The 20,741-nt window shown below is 39.2% G+C and overlaps 3 protein-coding genes across 3 annotated transcripts; all 3 read left to right on the top strand.

Moving 5' to 3' along the window:
* The first annotated feature begins 505 nt into the window (after positions 1-505).
* LOC145489983 (uncharacterized) lies at positions 506-2,818 on the top strand. The gene has a single exon (XM_081469072.1). The coding sequence runs from the start codon at positions 826-828 to the stop codon at positions 2,458-2,460; it is 1,635 nt and encodes a 544-aa protein (XP_081325198.1). The 5' UTR covers positions 506-825; the 3' UTR covers positions 2,461-2,818.
* Positions 2,819-4,970: 2,152 nt separating this feature from the next.
* On the top strand, positions 4,971-10,592 carry LOC145491007 (uncharacterized). The gene has a single exon (XM_081470137.1). The coding sequence runs from the start codon at positions 6,767-6,769 to the stop codon at positions 8,396-8,398; it is 1,632 nt and encodes a 543-aa protein (XP_081326263.1). The 5' UTR covers positions 4,971-6,766; the 3' UTR covers positions 8,399-10,592.
* A 6,362-nt stretch (positions 10,593-16,954) lies between these two features.
* Positions 16,955-20,466, top strand: LOC145491070 (uncharacterized). The gene has a single exon (XM_081470211.1). The coding sequence runs from the start codon at positions 18,190-18,192 to the stop codon at positions 19,411-19,413; it is 1,224 nt and encodes a 407-aa protein (XP_081326337.1). The 5' UTR covers positions 16,955-18,189; the 3' UTR covers positions 19,414-20,466.
* The last annotated feature ends 275 nt before the right edge of the window (positions 20,467-20,741 follow it).

The raw sequence follows: 20,741 nt of genomic DNA, 5'->3' as shown, positions 1-20,741 counted from the left end.
TATTATTCAAAGGCTCTATTCGTTTGAAATTATCGGGGAAATAATTGCCGTGATGAAATACAAGTAAAAATACTTATGAGAGTCTTTGGCTACGATCCTCTTTAAAGCCAAGCCGGGAACCTTCAATTCCTTGCATTCTATTTTGGAAAATAGTAAACGATACAAATTGATAACATACAAGGCTAAAAACTTAAAAAGAAGATTTATTACGCAACCAAACGTTTTCGACATATTCTCATCATCAGGGTTGATGATTCTGAAGGTCTTGCCAACTTTTCTATGGGTCTGAATTTTCTGGTCCCACAAAGTATTACCGTAATGCATGATATTCGCGGAAACGATTTCTTACGTAAAACATCTTAAACAGAGTGAAAGTTATGCTCTAGATTACATTGTAAGAAGTGCAATCAAAACCCTCGGTGATTTTTATTGAGAGTTTCGGACCTAACACGCTAACAGCTTTAAGGAAGAAAAGACAAGTGCAGTGCTTGGTTCATTATTCGTTGGATTTGAGAAAACTTTATCAGTTCAATCAATCATAAGTAATGATCGTCGACTTTCGACGAGTCACTATTTTCGAGTGCAGAGGATGTTACAGCTGAAATTACTTACGAATCTTTGCGACTGAACAAGTCAACTGGTTTCTTGCTGATTTTACTGATATCACGATGATGTCTTTCACATCACTTTGGAGTCGAAACTGATCACATGAGGCGGAAATGAGGAGGAAATAGGAAACACGAAGATGTTACATCCTCTGGCTGCGTTTTTTCCCTTTGGACCAAATTCAAGGTTATCACCTTTTGTTCGACTCTCTTACGGGCAATGAGTAACAGAACACTGATAGAGGTGTTTGGTCATATCGTGTTCAGTTTTACACGAGGAGTGGCAGAGCACTACAACCCACAAGAACCTGAATACACAGCAGAGTCTTTTGGCTACAGTCCTCTAGAAAGCACAGGCCAAGAATGGTATCGTCACGGAGATCCTGATGAAGAGTGTATTTGTCAAGAATACAACGACAGAGAAGCCACAAGCTTGGACTATCGAGCGCGGTCTAACAGCCAGGCAATCAGGCTAGTAAACGCGTGCTCAACAGAGGAAAAAGACGAATCACAAGAAGATCACGAAGACGAAGATGGAGGGATGGCTTGGAAGCGACTCAGACCATCTGCTCTCCGAACGGTCTGTAAATCAATGTACATTGGAGCTTTGATCTCTTTGCTAACTGCCACCATTATTGGGTCAGTATACATGTTGATCTACTATCTATGTTTTAAAACTATAAACAACTGTGAATTTTACCCAAAGAAGTCCATTCCAGTAAAAGTCCAATGGATGAGATCAATTTCTGCTGCAGTTGCTTGTGTTTTTCTATACATCTCGTTCTTTGTATACACCTTATTTCTTCTTCGCCCACATCAGTTAATGGGGATCAAACGAAAACTTATCCTGGTTGTTTGCCTCGCATATTTCTTGGACACAACTTATCGAATGGTTCTGCAAGGCCTGGGAATATCTCATTCCAAGCTTTCGACTTTGCAAAAACTTCCTCTCAATGTTTTGTTTTTTATGAGTATATGTGGGCAAGCCTATCTGCTAACGAGTCACTTCCGTCTGCTACGGACATGGAGGCAGAAGATTGCCTTAGGTTTACAAATGACAGTTCCCTTCTGTTCTCTCATAATTGTTGCCGTTGTCGTGGTCTCCATAATTTACCCACTGTATAACAAGCAAAGTGAGGAAAGTGTACTGCGCCTGGTAATCGCACTCTTCGCTCCTCTCATTGGAGTCCTATTTAAAGTAATCTCACGAATAGCTGTTCAGCGGCTAGGGAGTATTATGCATCCGGGATATTCGTGTGTCTTGTTAGCACCATTGTATTGTGCCTCAGCGATTATGTTCCGAGTGTTGCAAGCAGATCTTGACAGTTTACAATCCATGGCTGTTCTTGGATTGATTCACGGCGCTACAGAAGTTATAGAACGAAGCACCATGGCTGTGATTGATCACATTTGTCATGTGATTTGCAAAAGGAAATCAGGTCCTTGGGGAAGTTTTCGTACTCCTCGCCGTGAGAGACTAATGGCTGATATCGCTATCATGAGCATGTTGTATGAATCAACTGCTATAGTGTCTGTTAACGGATTATTGTACTTGTATCAATACGTATACTTAAAAGACGAGTCCCTTTTAGAACTGCTACAGTCTTTTGCTATGACGACTTCAGTTCAATTGGTGATCGAGTGGTTTTTCACCAGCGTCTCTCTAGCGATCGAGACTCGCTATCAGAATATAGCTGTAATGGCTGTTTGGCAAAGAAGATGGAAAAGACATATTTTAATGGCATTTGTAACTACTATGTCTTCAGGACTATGGTTTAGTTCAAATCTTTTAGGCATGGCACATGAGCGCTTTAAAGAGCCCTTAAATCAGCCTTGTGATATGCCCTTTACTTAAAGCTAGGGATCGCAAAGATCTGCAAGCTGCTCGACCCGAACGTTGCCACACTGCTGACTACAGATATCCGTGATTCTGGTTGTTGGCTTAACATTGTAAGTAAAAGGCAGTTAATCAGACTCATAACGTCTCAGCGCACTGGTGCGTCATAAGCCTGGAACGTCTCTTAAGTAAGGAAGAATCTAAGCCCGCGAGGGAACCTTAAAGTCTTTTTGCTGTTGTATCCAAGCATAACTCAAATATTACGATTTATACCACGCCATAGAAAATACAGCCAATCAGAATACAGGAGAGCCGTTGTATATTGGACGGTGTTACATTCAACATTCCCATCGTGCGCCGCGCGTATGTCGCATTGACTGTGTTGGCCAATGTATTTCAATTGTTAGTAATAATAGTAATAGAGCGGTTTTCAATTGAGTGTCGAAAGAAATTAGACAATTCCTTTGGTTTTGGTTTTGCTACGGTTTGAGATTGGCTGAGTAGTCCAATTGGTAAGTAATTGGTTTGGTTTTGGTTTTACGACACTAAAAAACCTACTATTTCCCTTGACGCCAGTCATTAAGTGTTTATTATACCATGATAGCTCTACAAATATGGTAAGCGCGCACGTGATTTTTTGGTTCGTTTTTATGTCAGATTAGTTTTCTATATTACAGGAGCGTTTTTAATGAAACAATTATTCCACTCGCGCTTGTTGGATATGAGATGATTACAGCCAACTCGGCGCTGGGCGTCTTTTTGGCTATTTACCATCTCAAATCCAACGCGCGCTCGTGGAATAAATAAACAATAGCCTCCATTTCACACGAGAATATTCTCGGATATTTGTCCGCCAAAATAAGCTGTTCCGAGAAGCGAAAACGACGGAAAGAAAAGTGTAATTTTTGAAAAGTGTAAAAGAAAACTGTGAGTTTTGAGGAAAAGATCATGTCCAAGAGCAAATATACGAGCATATTTTCGCCTCAAATGGAGCCTGTTGTGTATATTATCCTTCAGATGTTTTTAGCAACACCTGCGGTTTTGAAAATTAGGGAATATCACTCGGACATTCCCCAGTTTTTGCTGTAGAATATTCAGTCACGTGACGCAGTTAGACCAATCGCGCGGGAGCGAAAATATTTGATGGATTATAATTGTTAATAACACGAGAGAGCATTGCATAACTATTATTAAAACCTCTCAGTCGTAATTTAACACTGCTTGGACCAAACATACAGCAGAATCGCCTTGATAGTGCCAATCTCTGAAAGCTTGTTCTGTATTTAGTGCCATGTTAAGTGTGAGAGGTTTAACAGAAACGTTCCTGCAGATCAAGCCTGAGAAATACTGTCTAGGTCAGAATTACGGGACAGGTGACAAGCCTTTAAGTGTTTCTACGGTTCTCTCAAGCTTTTACAAGTGTTTCTATAACTCAGTAGAAACACCAAGAAAATGTTATTTGTTACTCTTAGACAAAAAGAGAGACCAAAAAAAAAAAAACTAAAGAAAAGTTGGTCGTTTATTTCGAGTACCAAAATGTAAATTCTAGTTTCCCATGCGACCACCACGTTAAGACCTCGTGCTATTTCTGTCTTTCAAGTCGAGTTAGAGAAATACGCCGGCTTTTAGTGTGACTTTTCTGATGGGGTGTTTCCTAATATGATCCTTAGTTCGGTGTACTTTAGGCTAAAATAGCAATTTTTAATGTACAAAGTAAAATATGGCCTTGCGCCGAGTATTGTTAACGAAGTATATAAGCAAAAAGAAACTAGTTATTCACTTAGAAATAGTGATTTTGATATCCCTACTTTTAATACTATAAACTATTGAAAACATTCTCTTAGATATCAAGGACCGCGCATATGGTCGAAACTAGATAATAAATTGTAAAGCTCTCTGGATATCGAATCATTAAAAAAGAACAAGTTGTTGTAACCTCTGTAATTCTTAAAGACCACCTATAATATGCCTACTGTTTTCATGTACTACTTATACATGCGTTTTTGCAGATTGATTGTATATACACTTCTTTGTTTTTTTACTTTTTTAATTGTAAATAATTTTAACGTTGTTGTTGTTGTTGTTGTTGCTGTATTCCCAATTGGTAGTTAATACTAAATACATTGACTCTTCAATAAAGCTGTTATTATTATTTGATTAATTTCAAATCAGTGGCTTTAGAAAAGTTTAGAATGACTTTGTAAAGGGATTATTTGTTTTGGTTTTGCTTTGGCTGAGCTCTGCGATTGGCTTAAAAAAATCAAGTTTCGACAAGCGTCGCGCCCTTTCTATATTAACTGATATTTTTGTAGCTCGGTCATCAGTAAATGAAATAATTATGCTTATGTGCAAATATTGTAAACAAAGATTACCCTGTTGGCGGACTCTATTTATCTGCTGGTCTTACATTTGTAAATATTGCCATGCGATTATAGTATCAGAGATAATATCACTACCATTAGTTTCTTTTTAGCCAACTTGTTGACTTTTTAGCTTATATATATAATATACCGAACTTTTTACTTGTCACTGTCATGAGATATTGTTACTCAAAGGCCGGATTCTTCACGTTGATAACTGGATTTATATCGAGTTATAGATACACTTGAAAGTTTAAAGAGCACTCGAAAATCTAGATTTACTCTTGGCTACGCTCATTTACGTCTCCAGATCTAGAGCCGCATGTCTATAACTGTCCATCTTAGCCGACACTGAAGTTCTTAGTTCAAACAAGTAGCTGATCATATCATAAGTCTCCTGACCCACTTTTCCCCAGTGCCAAGTTATGCCAAGTTATGCGCCTCTCTCGGGCTCAACAAACTCCTACTGCATCCAGACAAAATTTGACTGAAGCAGGCTAAATAGAAACGACAAGCATGAAGCGATTCTTTATTATTCACAGCTTCGATACTGATCGAAACTTCGTAAGCTGAATGCTAATCAAATAGTTTTTCAAAATGATAAATATGATTTTACGTGACAAAGGAAGCTACGAACGAATATCGCCTAAAAGGATAACTTATAGTTCAACATTTCATGTACTTTGTAAGTCACGTCAACTTCACCTGAAAGATAGCTGTTTCAAAGTTGAGACCATAAGTTTTTAAAAAACGTTTTTGAATCCCGGAATCATTGAGTTATTCAGCTAAAAGTAAGAGTAGGTATAGTTGTTGTGGGTACAGTCAATCCACTTTGAAAACTTCAAACCGTGACTTCCAATATTTTTTATTAAACCAGCCGGACACGAGTAACACGCTGATGAAGTTGCTCATGATCAGGGTTCACTGTGTTAAGTTTTACATGAGGCAAAATTCCTCATCATGCTTGAAAGAAAGCTAGAAAAAACTGAAAAGAAAAATAAGTTTCGATCCATGGACGCACGTGTCGAGACCTAGACGGACTTTAATTTAGCGACTGACAGAAATGAAGCCAAGTTCGAAACACTGACAGGTGTTTGAGAGCACTTTGGAAAGACAGTTCCTTTTGCTTAACCATTCATTCCAAGTTATCATGCTATCAGATCGACAAATTAAATTCAAGTTTTTTGGCTGGAAATTTTGAATGTAGGATACACGAAGACCTGGCTTTACTTTGTGTGAAAACGACTTTCTAGACTCGTAAGAAAATGCGTACTCTATGATTTGCCGAATAAAAAACCCTAAAAAGGAATTGCTAAAAGATTGATCATTATTGGTATAAATGCTTTTTCTTAGCTTTTAAAGTCGAAAATTGGGGGTTTTCGTACTTGTTTAATTAACAGGCGGAACACAAAAGCCCGCTTTATTAAAAGTGAATATTCGAAAGTATAACTTTACAAGACACAACAGTGATACGGCCCGCTGGTTTCTCCACAAAAGGATTGGAACGATACTGAAGCAAATAACACAGGAAGACATAGTTTGTCAACTGCGATTGTCACCGAATTTCATTTAAGCTGCTTGTTCTATTCCTAAGACCATCACTAACCAAGTGTCGGTTAGGAAACGGGCTCCTGAACTGACAAATCTACTCCTTGGGTTTTAAAATATCTGTTCAACCGCATGATCTCCTAACCAAACACAATGAGTAGCAACACATTGATCGAAGTGCGATAGCAAGTCAACTGAAGTATACATGTACTCGCTAACTTACCCTTTCTTATGAATTTAGCTGATACCACGATGATGTCTTTCATATCACTTTCGAATCGAAACTGATCACATGAGGCGGAACTGAGGGGGAGTAAACAAGACGAACATGTTACATCCTGCACTGGTAATTTTTTCTCACTTTGGACGAAGTTCATTATTTATAGCATTTGTCCGGCTCGAGTCTCTGAGGAGCAATGAGTAGCAGAACACTGATAGAGGTGTTTGGTCATATCGTGTTCAGTTTTACACGAGGAGTGACAGAGCACTACAACCCACAAGAACCTGAATACACGGCAGAGTCTTTTGGCTACAGTCTTATAGAAAGGGCAGGCCATGAATGGTATCGTCACGGAGATCCTAATGAGGAGTGTATTTATCAAGAATACAGCGACAGAGAAGCCACAACTTTAGACTTCGTAAGATCCAGCAGAATTAATGCAAGCCTTACAGACGCAAGTTTACCAGAAGAGAACGAAGAAACACAAGAGGATCAGCCAGATGAGGATAGAGCAATGGCTTGGAAGCGACTCAGACCGTCCGCTCTCAGAACGGTTTGTAAATCAATGTACAATGGAGCTTTAATTTCTTTACTGACTGCTACAATCGTAGGTTCAGTATACTTGTTGATCTCGTATTTGTGTTATAAAACTATAAACAACTGTGAATTTCTCCCAAAGATGTCCATTCCAGTAAACGTCCAATGGATGAGATTAATTTCTGCTGCAATCGCCTCTGGTTTTCTATACGCCTCGTTTTTTTTATGCACCTTATTTCTTTTTCGCCCACATCAGTTAATGGGGGTGAAAGGAAAATTGATCCTGGTTGCTTGCCTCGCATATTTCTTGGACACAACTTATCGAGTGGTTCTACAAGGCCTGGGAATATCTCATTCCAAGCTTTCGACTTTGCAAAAACTTCCACTCTATGTTTTGTTTTTTATGGGTGTATGTTGGCAAGCCTATCTTCTAACGAATCACTTCCGTCAGCGACGGACAAGGAGAGAGAAGATGGCTTTGTTTTTACAAATGACAGTTCCCTTCGGATCTATTATAATTCTTGCCGATGCTGTGAAATGTATTATTTACCCACTTTATAACAAGCAAAGTAAGGAAAGTGTACTACGCCTGGTAATCGCATTCTTCGCTCCTCTCGTTGGAGTCTTATTTAAAGTAATCTCACGAATTTTTGTTCAGCAGCAAGAGAGCATTACCCATCCGGGTTATGCGTGTGTCTTGTTAGCGCCATTGTATTGTCATTCAGCGATTATGTTTCGAGTGCTGCAGGCAGATCTTGACAGTCTACAATCCATGTCTGTTCTTGGATTGATTCACGGCGCTACAGAAGTCATAGAACGAAGCACAATGGTTGTGATTGATCACATTTGTCATGTGATTTGCAAAAGAACATCAGCTCCTTGGGGAAGTTTTCGTACTCCTCGCCGTGAGAGACTAATGGCTGATATCACAATCATGAGCATGTTGTATGAATCAACTGCTATAGTGTCTATGAACGGCGTTTTGTATTTGTATGAATATATGTTCTTAAAAGACGATTCACTCTTAGAACTTTTACAGTCTTTTGCTATGACAACTTCAGTTCAACTGGTGATCGAGTGGTTTTTCACTAGCGTCTCTCTAGCGATCGAGACTCGCTATCAGAATATAGCTGTCATGGCTGTTTGGCAAAGAAGATGGAAAAGACACATTACAGTGGCAGTTTTAGTTACTATTTCATCAGCCCCATGGGTTAGCGTAAACTTTTTAAACATGGCGCATGAGCGTTCTGAAGCGCCCTCCAATCAGCCTTGTAAAATGCCGTTTGCTTAAAACTGGAGATCACAAAGACTTTGAGCGGCAAGCCACTCTAACCGAACAGTGCCACACTGCTGACCACAAAGATCCGTTATACTGGTTGTAGCCTTCCAATGGATTGTATTTTTGTGCCATTAGTGGAGTAAACGCAAATCACACACTAAACGGCTCGGCGTTCTGCTACGTCATTAGCTTGGCTCATTTAGGGGGAAGAACCTATTTTTTTGTACAATTCCAACCAAAATTTACTCAAATAACGATTCCTGATTATTTTTCTACTTATGACAATGTATTAAGGGCCCATTAACCGATATTGTGATCTCCAGTCTCATCTAACCTCCTCATTTTTAGTTACTTCAGAGTTATTTCATGTGTTTCAACTTTTTCATGACCAGTAACACTAGTGATGACTTCATCAGGCCACGCCCTTGAACATGTGACTAATACAGAAAAAATGCAAAGGCTCCCAGCCAAATTACTTTCTCGGGATTGTTTCCATTGATTTAATATTTTAATTTAAATCCTGATTACGCCATGCATCGATTTTGTTTCATTTCTAAAAGGTCAGATTTTGGGAGCATTTCAAAATATTGAAAAATTCGTAATTTTCTTTAAAAAGCATGATTTCGAAAAAGGAATGCATAGCTATGTTGCCAACGTTGGTTTTAATCGAAATTCGTCGAAAAAGGCTGGATTTAATGAAAAACCGCGTTTCCTTTAGCGTTTAAAGACACCGGAAGTGCGCCCGATATCTATTGGAAGTTACCCTATCAGCGCGTGCGCAATTTACCCTACCAGCGCACTTCGGTGAGCTCACACAAAGCCACGCGGAGTTAGTTTTTCTCTTTCTATTGCTCTTGTTTTTCTGTATTTCTCTTATTTTGTCTTGCTTGTACTTTTCTTACTTTGCATTTTGTGAAACACAAAGAAAAACATCTAAAATGTATGCGAATTTGCAAGCTTTTGAGTTGTTTTTATTTTCCGTGCTCAGGCTGACGTAAGTGACCGGAAGTGAAATTTCACCTTCTTAGCAACGCGCACGAGCGCGCGCATGAATCGGTTAATGGGCCCTTAAACTTTTTACCTTAGAAAAATCGCGTAGAAAAATAATGGCTTTAAAAAAGTTTGGACGGAATTGGTAAATAGATGATTTCTTTTTGTTTTGCTTTTAATGAGCTCTGCGATTGCCTTAAAAATTAAAGCATAGTTTGAATAAGTGTTCTGACCAATTCCTTGTTGTAGTGTGTTATGCCAGGACCTTTCAATAGTCAGAGTTGATATTTTTGTAGCTCGGTCAGTAAATGAAGTGCTCATGCTTATATGCAAATATTGTAAACAAAGATTACGCTGTTGGTTGACTCTATTTGCTTGCCTTTCTATTGCTTTTAAATATTGTCTAAGCGATCGTAGTGTGTATAATATCCTATCAGTATCATTATTTTCCTTTCAGCTAACTTGTTGATTATTTGAAATTGTCTTTGGTAACTGAGTAATTCAATTATCTCTGTAAATAAAGTGTTTAAAAATTATTACTGAAAGGTGTATTTGTTTGAGAGTTTTTGTGTAAATAATTGCCCTGCTACAATAAAAGTATAGATATCCGTTTGAGTGTTTGGATACGATCCTATTCATGGAGCCAGGCCTGTAACGGAGTGACTGCATGTGTAACCGTATGTGTAAATTATGTCTTCATTGTATACAAGCATGCAATATAATGTATGGATAGAGCACATAAAGAGTTGGCCAGAGTTTGTAACGGTTTCGAAACGTTGATATCAAAGCGCTAGACATTTTAAAAAATTCCGAGAAACTAAAGAGTCTTGTCATTTTCGAAAGTAGCAAATGATTGTGAAGGTTAATTTATATGTATGACGCTGACAACTAAAAATGAAAATTTATTGTAAAACCCAACGTTTTCGACATATTCTCATGATCAGGGTTGGTCATGAGGACATTGAAGGTGGATACGTTAGTCTTCATTCCGTCTCACTAATGTAAATCATTTTCTACAGCTAGAGTGCAAGCTTATGCAGTAGATTACATGGCAAGATGGATGTGCAATCGAAAGCATCGGTAAGTTTAATTGAATGTTTCGAACCGGACACGTTGATAGATTTCAGAAGAAAGCGAGAAGTGTTACATCACGCGCGCGAGAGCTTTCAAAATAACGTTTCTGGCTATTCTTCAGCTTTGCGAGAACTTTGACTTCGTGGGGGGGGGGGGGGGAGAGGGGGTGGGGGGAGGTACTTCCAGAAAAATTGAGCGGGGGTGTGCGGCCCGCTTCTCAAAACCCTTACCCTATTTATGACCAAACTCTGCGGTATTCCCTACCCTATTTATGACCTGACCAAAAACTCGAAACCCTATTTATGACCTGACCCTTAAATCAAAACCTTGTTTTAGACCTGCGTTATTATTGGTTCCCTAGTTCAGACCAATGTTAAGTTACCATAAACATAATTTGTGAAGGGCTTTTGTTGTTTTTCTTTTCGATAATGATGAAAAAGTGGCTTCTTCTTAAAAACTTACCCATATGAAGGCTAGAGTGCAAAAACGATACCCTATTTATGACCAAAATCAGCTAAAGTCTATACCCTATTTATGACCAAAACGGCTGAAAAACCATACCCTTTGGGGCCGCATATACCTATATAGCCCATATAAGGGAGTACCCCCCCCCCCCGGCTTTGACTAAACAGTTGCCGAGATTCTTGTCGTTTTCAGGGGTCTCCTCTCATTGGAGTGCTATTTAAAGTAATCTCACGAATAGTTGTTCAACGGCTAGGGAGTATTATGCATCCGGGATATTCGTGTGTCTTGTTAACGCCATTGTATTGTGCCTCAGCGATTTTGTTCGAGTGTTGCAAGCAGATCTTGACAGTTTACAATCCATGGCTGTTCTTGGATTGATTCACGGCGCTACAGAAGTTATAGAACGAAGTTCCATGGTTGTGATTGATCACATTTGTCATGTGATTTGCAAACGGACATCAGCTCCTTGGGGAAGTTTTTGTACTCCTCGCCGTGAGAGACTTATGGCTGATATCGCTATTATGAGCATGTTGTATGAATCAACTGTTATAGTGTTTGTTAACGGATTATTGTACTTGTATCAATATGTATACTTAAAAGACGAGTCCCTTTTAGAACTGCTACAGTCTTTTGTTATGACGACTTCAGTTCAATTGGTGATCGAGTGGTTTTTCACCAGCCTCTCTCTAGCGATCGAGACTCGTTATCAGAATATAGCTGTAATGGCTGTTTGGCAAAGAAGATGGAAGACATACTTTAATGGCATTTGTAACTAATATGTCTTCAGGACTATGGTTTAGTTCAAATCTTTTAGACATGGCACATGCGCGCTTTAAAGAGCCCTTAAATCCGCCTTGTGATATGCCCTTTTGTTAAAGCTAGGGTTCGAAAAGATCTGGAAGCTGCTCAATCCGAACGGTACCGGCACACGGCTGACTACAGAGAACCGTGATTCTGGTTGTTAATGGGCTTGAAATTGTTAGTAAACAGTTAACCAGACGCAAAACGTCTCAGCGTACTGGTGCGTCCCAAGCCTGGAATGTCTCTTAAGTAAGGAAGAATCTAAGCCCGCGAGGGAACTTTAAAGTCCTTTTGCTGTTGTATGAGAGCATAACTCAAATATTACGATTTATACCATGCCATAGAAAATACAGCCAATCAGAATACAGGAGAGCCGTTTTATATTGGACGGTGTTACATTCAACATTCCCATCATGCGCCGCGCGTATGTCGCATTGACTGTGTTGGCCAATGTATTTTAATTGTTAGTAATAATAGTAATAGAGCGGTTTTCAATTAAGTGTCGAAAGTAATTAGACAATTACTTTGGTTTTGGTTTTGGTTTTGGTTTTACTACGGTTTGAGATTGGCTGAGTAGTCTAATTGGTAAGTAATTGGTTTGATTTTGGTTTTACGACACTCAATTAAAAACCACTTAATGCAACACTCTCTCGTGGTATGCTTAACATTTATTCCACGAGCGCGCGTTGGATATAAGATGGTGGATAGCCAACGAGGCGCGTAGGGGTGGGCTATAATCTTTTCATATCCAACAATCGCTAGTGGAATAGTTGTTTTATTAAAAACACCCTCAAAAGATAGAGAAATAAACTAAAACAAATATAAAAGCTTCCCCCAAATGCTACGCGCATGCTTACCATATTTGTAGAGCGTAGTATAATAACTCATAACCCATAATGGCTAAGTCAATAAAAACTCTCAAACATCATTATTTAATGATGCAATCTTTAATAACATTGAATATGCCATTCGTTGCTTGTATTTTCTTGGTAAACACACTCGCCTAAAGGCTTGTGTGTCAACCGAGAAAATACAAATGTCTCTTAGGATATTCCATGTTATTAAAAACTGGATCATTAGATAATGCAATTCGAGAGATTTCATTGGCTTAGCCATCATGGGTTATGAGCCATTGTTATACCTCGCAACGCAAATACGTTTTCCGATTGGAGAAGAGCGTGTCCCGTGTCGTGGGTCAAAACTCACTAACTCCCTAGGACGAACAAAACTCACAAACTCCTTAGGGAAACAACAATTTGAACTTTCGACTAGCACGTGATCAAGTCGTGCTCCTTGAAATAGCGGCAAATTTGTGAAAAATTTGTGTGGCAAATTTTTTTGTTTTTATCTTTTAATTTGGGCGGTATGACAAAACACCTAATGACTGGCGCCAAGAAAAACAGTGAAGTTTGTTTCCCCGAAACCTTCAATGTTCCCAGAGGCGCAGCCGAGGGGTACATCGAGGGTCTCGGGGAAACAAAACTCACTATTTCCCTTAGGGCCAGTCATTAAGTAGACTACAAGTAGTCCCTCTTTCGCTTAGTCCGTCGTGCATGACGCGAAAGAAAACCGCGAGAAAATAATTGCTGCGCGAAATCCTGGAGGCGGGGAGCGCGCGAAAGGAGGGACTACCGCCTAAGCCCAAGTGTTTGAATTATGCGTTGCTCTCACAACGCAAAAATATTATTGGCTTATGTTAGGGGCGTTGACAACGTGTTGTCAACATTCGAGATACGTATGACGTCTTGCAGGAATGTTTTGGAACCGGAGCAAATCGAGGCGGTACCAGAGCAAAGCGAAGCGTTGGAATCGCGCTTTGCAAGCCGTGATGTTCTTGCGAATCTGCCAGCAGGCTTTCGAAAGATTTAAATTTATCCAGTGTTTTGTTTGGCAAAGCTTTCCGTCTCCAACCCGGCTGCAAGCGTGTTAATGATTTCGCCGTTCAACAGCATCGTCCAAGTCAGCGAATATAAGTTTTCTGAGATTGGCCTTTCTGCCGTCCAGTTGAAAGATTGAACCGGACTTTCACTTGAAACCGGACATTCACCTGAAATTTTCCGCTGCTATCGGCAAACATTTCACCGCAGTTGGTTGGTCTCCTATGTCAAATGCATAATGTAAATTCTCGGTTGACACTCTGCATTTGAAATTTTCGCAATAACCTTTAGATTTACACCTACAGACGCAGCGAAAATCGCTAAAAGATGCCTCATTCGCAGTCTTCTTTTTAAAACTTCTTTGGCAATTACGCTGAAAGAACACTAAACGAAGATATAATTCTCACGGCATATGTTTTTGCAATTTTATTCAGGATGTCTCCCGGGCTTATTGACAACAAGCGATAATAAGAGGACGTCAAGATGAGAAATCCTACACCGAAAAATCACTCGCCCGTGAAAGGGCAAACTCTTGGGCTTAGGTGCCGGTGGTAGTCCCTCCTTTCGCGCGCTCCTCGCCCCCAGGATTTCGCGCAGCCATTTTTTTCTCGCGGTTTTCTTTCGCGTCACCCACTACGGACTAAGCGAAAGAGGGACTGCTCGTAGTCTAGTCATTAAGTGCTTATTACACCGTGCTCTACAAATATGATAAGCGTACGTATACGCGTGATTATTTTGGGCGTTTTTATTTCAGATTAGTTTTCTGTATTACTGGAGCGTTTTCAGTTACTGACAATTATTCCACTCGCGCTTGTTGGATATGAGATAATTACAGCCAACTCGGCGCTAGGTGCCTCTTGGCTACTTTCCATCTCAAATCCAACGCGCGCTCGTGGAATAAATAAACAATAGCCTCCATTTCATACGAAAATATTCTCGGATATTTGTCCGCCAAAATTAGCTGTTCCGAGAAGCGAAAACGACGGGAAGAAAAGTGTAATTTTTGAAAAGTGTGAAAGAAAACTGTGAGTTTTGAGGAAAAGATCATGTCCAAGAGCAAATATACGAGCATATTTTCGCCTCAAATGGAGGCTATTGTGTATCTTATCCTTCAGATGTTTTTCGCAACACCTGCGGTTTTGAAAATTAGGGAATATCACTCGGACATTTCCCAATTTTTGCTGTAGAATATTCAGTCACGTGACGCATTTAGACCAATCGCGCGGGAGCGAAAATATTTGATGGATTATAATTGTTAATAACACGAGAGAGCATTGCATAACTATTATTAAAACCTCTCAGTCGTAATTTAACACAGCTTGGACCAAACATACAGCAGAATCGCCTTGATGGTGGCTGTCTCTTAAAGCTTGTTCTGTATTTAGTGCCATGTTAAGTGTGAGAGGTTTAACAGAAACGTTCCTGCAGATCAAGCCTGAGAAATACTGTCTAGGTCAGAATCATGGGACAGGTGACAAGCCTTTAAGTGTTTCTACGGTTCTCTCAAGCTTTCACAAGTGTTTCTATAACTCAGTAGAAACACCAAGAAAATGTTATTTGTTACTCTTAGACAAAAAAAGAGAGACAAAAAAAAAAAAAACTAACGAAAAGTTGGTCGTTTATTTCGAGTACCAAAATGTAAATTCTAGTTTCCCATGCGACCACCACGTTAAGACCTCGTGCTATTTCTGTCTTTCAAGTCGAGTTAGAGAAATACGCCGGCTTTTAGTGTGACTTTTCTGATGGGGTGTTTCCTAGTATGATCCTTAGTTCGGTGTACTTTAGGCTAAAATAGCAATGTTAAATATACAAAGTAAAATATGGCCTTGCGCCGAGTATTGTTAACGAACTATATAAGAAGAAAGAAACTAGTTATTCACTTAGAAATAGTGATTTTGATATCCCTACTTTTAATACTATAAACTGTTGAAAACATTCTCTTAGATATCAAGGACCGCGCATATGATCGAAACTAGATAATAAATTGTAAGGCTCTCTGGATATCGAATCATTCAAAAAGAACATTAGGAAAAAAGACCTCACGTCATTTCTGTACAACAACAATATTTGTTGTAACCTCTGTAATTCTTAAAGACCACCTATAATATGCCTACCGTTTTCATGTACTACTTATACATGCATTTTTGCAGATTGATTGTATATACACTTTTTTTTTTTTTACTTTTTTAATTGTAAATAATTTTAACTTTGTTGGTGTTGTTGTTGTATTCCCAATTGGTAGTTAATACTAAATACATTGACTCTTCAATAAAGCTGTTATTGTTATTTGATTAATTTTAAATCAGTGGCTTTAGAAAAGTTTAGAATGACTTTGTAAAGGGATTATTTGTTTTGGTTTTGCTTTGGTTGAGTTCTGCGATTGGCTTAAAAAAATCAAGTTTCGACAAGCGTCGCGCCCTTTCTATATTAAGAACTGATATTTTTGTAGCTCGGTCACCAGTAAATGAAATAATCATGCTTATGTGCAAATATTGTAAACAATGATTACCCTGTTGGCGGACTCTATTTATCTGCTGGTTTTACATTTGTAAATATTGCCATGCGATTATAGTATCAAACATAATATCACTACCATTAGTTTCTTTTTAGCCAACTTGTTGATTTTTTTTGCTTATATATGTAATATACCGAGCTTTTTACTTGTCACTGTCATGAGATATTGTTACTCAAAGGCCGGATTCTTCACGTTGATAACTGGATTTATATCGAGTTATAGATACACTTGAAAGTTTAAAGAGCACTCGAAAATCTAGATTTACTCTTGGCTACGCTCATTTACGTCTCCAGATCTAGAGCCGCATGTCTATACCTGTCCATCTTAGCCGGCACTGAAGTTCTTAGTTCAAACAGGTAGCTGATCATATCATAAGTCTCCTGACCCACTTTTCCCCAGTGCCTCTCTCGGGCTCAACAAACTCCTACTGCATCCAGACAAAATTTGACTGAAGCAGGCTAAGTAGAAATGACAAGCATGAAGCGATTCTTTATTATTCACAGCTTCGATACTGATCGAAACTTCGTAAGCTGAATGCTAATCAAATAGTTTTTCAAAATGATAAATATGATTTTACGTGACAAAGGAAGCTACGAACGAATATCGCCTAAAAGGATAACTTATAGTTCAACATTTCACGTTCTTTGTAAGTCACGTCAACTTCACCTGAAAGATAACGGTTTCAAAGTTGACGACCATAAGTTTTTAAAAAACGTTTTTGAATCTCGGAATTGTTCAGTTATTCAGCTAAACGTAAGAGTAGGTATTGTTGTTGTGGGTACAGTCAATCCACTTTGAAAACTTCAAACCGTGACTTCCAATGTTTCTTTATTAAACCAGCCGGACACGAGTAACACGCTGATGAAGTTGCTCATGATCAGGGTTCACTGTGTTAAGTTTTACGTGAGGCAAAATTCCTCATCATGCTTGAAAGAAAGCTAGAAAAAACTGAAAAGAAAAATAAGTTTCGATCCATGGACGCACGGGTCGAGACCTAGACGGACTTTAATTTAGCGACTGACAGAAATGCAGCCAAGTTCGAAACACTGACAGGTGTTTGAGAGCACTTTGGAAAGACAGTTCCTTTTGCTTAACCATTCATTCCAAGTTATCATGCTATCAGATCGACAAATTAAATTCAAGTTTTTTGGCTGGAAATTTTGAATGTAGGATACACGAAGACCTGGCTTTACTTTGTGTGAAAACGACTTTCTAGACTAGCAAGAAAATGCATACTCTATGATTTGCCGAATAAAAAACCCTAACATTAATTGCTAATAAATTGATCATTATTTGTATAAATGCTTTTTCTTAGCTTTTAAAGTCGAAAATTGAGGGTTTTCGTACTTGTTTAATTAACAGGCGGAACACAAAAGCCCGCTTTATTAAAAGTGAATATTCGAAAGTATAACTACACAAGACACAACAGACACAACAGTGATACGGCCCGCTGGTTTCTCCACAAAAGGATTGGAACGATACTGAAACAAATAACACAGGAAGACATAGTTTGTCACAAAAGCCCGCTTTATTAAAAGTGAATATTCGAAAGTATAACTACACAAGACACAACAGACACAACAGTGATACGGCCCGCTGGTTTCTCCACAAAAGGATTGGAACGATACTGAAGCAAATAACACAGGAAGACATAGTTTGACAACTGCGATTGTCACCGAATTTCATTTAAGCTGCTTGCTGTACTCCTAAGACCATCACTAACCAAGTGTGGGTTAGGAAACGGGCTCCTGAACTGACAAATCTACTCCTTGGGTTTTAAAATATCTGTTCAACTGCATGATCTCCTAACCAAACACAATGAGTAGCAACACATTGATCGAAGTGCGATAGCAAGTCAACTGAAGTATACATGTACTCGCTAACTTACACTTTCTTATGAATTTAGCTGATACCACGATGATGTCTTTCATATCACTTTCGAAACGAAACTGATCACATGAGGCGGAAATGAGAGGGAGTAAATAAGACGAACATGTTACATCCTGCACTGGTAATTTTTTCTCACTTTGGACGAAGTTCATTATTTATAGCATTTGTCCGGCTCGAGTCTCTGAGGAGCAATGAGTAGCAGAACACTGATAGAGGTGTTTGGTCATATCGTGTTCAGTTTTACACGAGGAGTGACAGAGCACTACAACCCACAAGAACCTGAATACACAGTAGAGTCTTTTGGCTACAGTCCTCTAGAAAGGGCAGGCCATGAATGGTATCGTCACGGAGATCCTAATGAGGAATGTATTTATCAAGAATACAGCGACAGAGAAGCCACAACTTTAGACTTCATAAGCTCCAGCAGAATTAATGCAAGCCTTACAGACGCAAGTTTACCAGAAGAGAACGAAGAAACACAAGAAGATCAGCAAGATGAAGATAGAGCAATGGCTTGGAAGCGACTCAGACCATCCGCTCTCAGAACGGTTTGTAAATCAATGTACATTGGAGCTTTGATTTCTTTACTGACTGCTACAATCATAGGTTCAGTATACTTGTTGATCTCGTATTTGTGTTATAAAACTATACACAACTGTGAATTTCTCCCAAAGATGTCCATTCCAGTAAACGTCCAATGGATGAGATTAATTTCTGATGCAATCGCCTCTGGTTTTCAATACGCTTCGTTTTTTTTATGGCCCTTATTTCTTTTTCGCCCACACCAGTTAATGGGGGTGAAAGGAAAATTGATTCTGGTTGCTTGCCTCGCATATTGTCATTCAGCGATTATGTTCCGAGTGCTGCAGGCAGATCTTGACAGTTTACAATCCATGTCTGTCCTTGGATTGATTCACGGCGCTACAGAAGTCATAGAACGAAGCACAATGGTTTTGATTGATCACATTTGTCATGTGATTTGCAAAAGAACATCAGCTCCTTGGGGAAGTTTTCGTACTCCTCGCCGTGAGAGACTAATGGCTGATATCGCTATCATGAGCATGTTGTATGAATCAACTGCTATAGTGTCTGTTAACGGCGTTTTGTATTTGTATCAATATACATACTTAAAAGACGATTCCTTTTTAAAACTGCTGCAGTCTTTTGCTATGACAACTTCAGTTCAACTGGTGATCGAGTGGTTATTCACCAGCATGTCTCTAGCGATCGAGACTCGCTATCAGAATATAGCTGTCATGGCTGTTTGGCAAAGAAGATGGAAAAGACACATTTTAATGGCATTTGTAGCTACTATTTCATCAGCCATATGGGCCAGTAGCGAAAACCTTTTAGATATGGCACATGAGCGTTTTGAAGACCCTTTAAATCAACCTTGTAAAATGCCGTTTGCTTAAAACTGGAGATCACAAAGATTTTGAGCTGCAAGCCGCTCGAGCCGAACAGTGCCACATAGCCTGCGTAGCAAGCGTTTCCGTGGGGTTTGGGAGTAAAGAAAGACCGAGGAACGGGATTTTCGGTGTTTTGGCCGCGCGAAAAATGGGGCGAGAGCCAAAAACCGAAAGAGGGGGGTGGGATCGACACATGTCAATAATGTTCCACAAGCCGAGCCAATCACGAGCTCCGTTCGCTGATGAACGAAGGTTTTCAAAATCCAGGGGTTTGTCTGCAAGCGTTTCCTTCCTTCCCCTCCCCCACCCCGTCTTTCGTTTTTTGGCTCTCGCCCCATTTTTCGCGCGGGCAAAACACCGAAAATCCCGTTCCTCGGTCTTTCTTTACTCCCAAACCCCACGGAAACGCTTGCTACGCAGGCTAAATGCCACACTCCTGACCACAAAGATCCGTGATTCTGGTTGTAGCCTTCTAATGGATTGTGTATTTTCCTGCCATTACTGGAGTAAAAGCAAATCAAACACTAAACGGCTCGGCGTTCTGCCAATTTCCGCATTGAATCTTTGACTTGTCTCGACCATGGAAGAATTTTGGGCGCGCCGAATGAAGACTGCGTCATAAAGTCTGTTTCCTTTAGGTATGCGAGTGCTAACATAACTCAAATATTTCACAATAAGGTTATGAGCTCGAGATCAGGCTCTATGAGGTGATAGCTGATGAGGCCGAAGCTAATTATGGTCGAATCAACTATCACTTGGTAGAAATCGAGAGGGAAGAATCTAAATTTTTTGTAGAATTCCAACTAAAATTCACTTCAAATAACGGTTTCCAATTATTTTTCCACTGATGACAATGTATTAAACTGCACGTAAGAAAAATCGCTTAGCAAATTAATGGCTTTAGAAAAGTTTGGACTGACTTTGTAAACAGAGTATTTGTTTTCGTTTTGCTTTGACTGAGCTCTGCGATTGCCATAAAATTAAGTTTGGATAAGTGTTCTGACCAATTCCTTGATATAGTCTGCTGTGTCATGACCTTTCAATATTCAGAGTTGATATTTTTGTAGCTCGGTCAGTAAATGAAGTGCTCATGCTTATGTACAATATTGCAAACAAAGATTACCCTGTTGGTTGACTCTATTTGCTTGCCTTGCTTGCTTTTACATATTGCTAAGCGATCGTACTTTGTATGATATCATATCAGTATCATTATTTTCCTTTAAGCTAACTTGTTGATAATTTGAAATAATCTTTGGTTAATGAGTTATTCAATTATCCCTATAAATAAAGTGTTAAAAAAATTATTACTCAAAGGTGTATTTGTTTGAGATTTT

This window comes from Orbicella franksi, chromosome 6 (genome assembly GCF_964199315.1).
Source record: "Orbicella franksi chromosome 6, jaOrbFran1.1, whole genome shotgun sequence".
In the NCBI taxonomy this organism is placed as follows: domain Eukaryota; kingdom Metazoa; phylum Cnidaria; class Anthozoa; order Scleractinia; family Merulinidae; genus Orbicella; species Orbicella franksi.
This window is presented reverse-complemented; position numbering and strand designations above follow the sequence as displayed.

Coding starts and splice junctions, on each gene's coding strand:
- LOC145489983 (XM_081469072.1), top strand. CDS start 826: ATGAGTAACAGAACACTGATAGAGGTGTTTGGTCATATCGTGTTCAGT.
- LOC145491007 (XM_081470137.1), top strand. CDS start 6,767: ATGAGTAGCAGAACACTGATAGAGGTGTTTGGTCATATCGTGTTCAGT.
- LOC145491070 (XM_081470211.1), top strand. CDS start 18,190: ATGAGTAGCAGAACACTGATAGAGGTGTTTGGTCATATCGTGTTCAGT.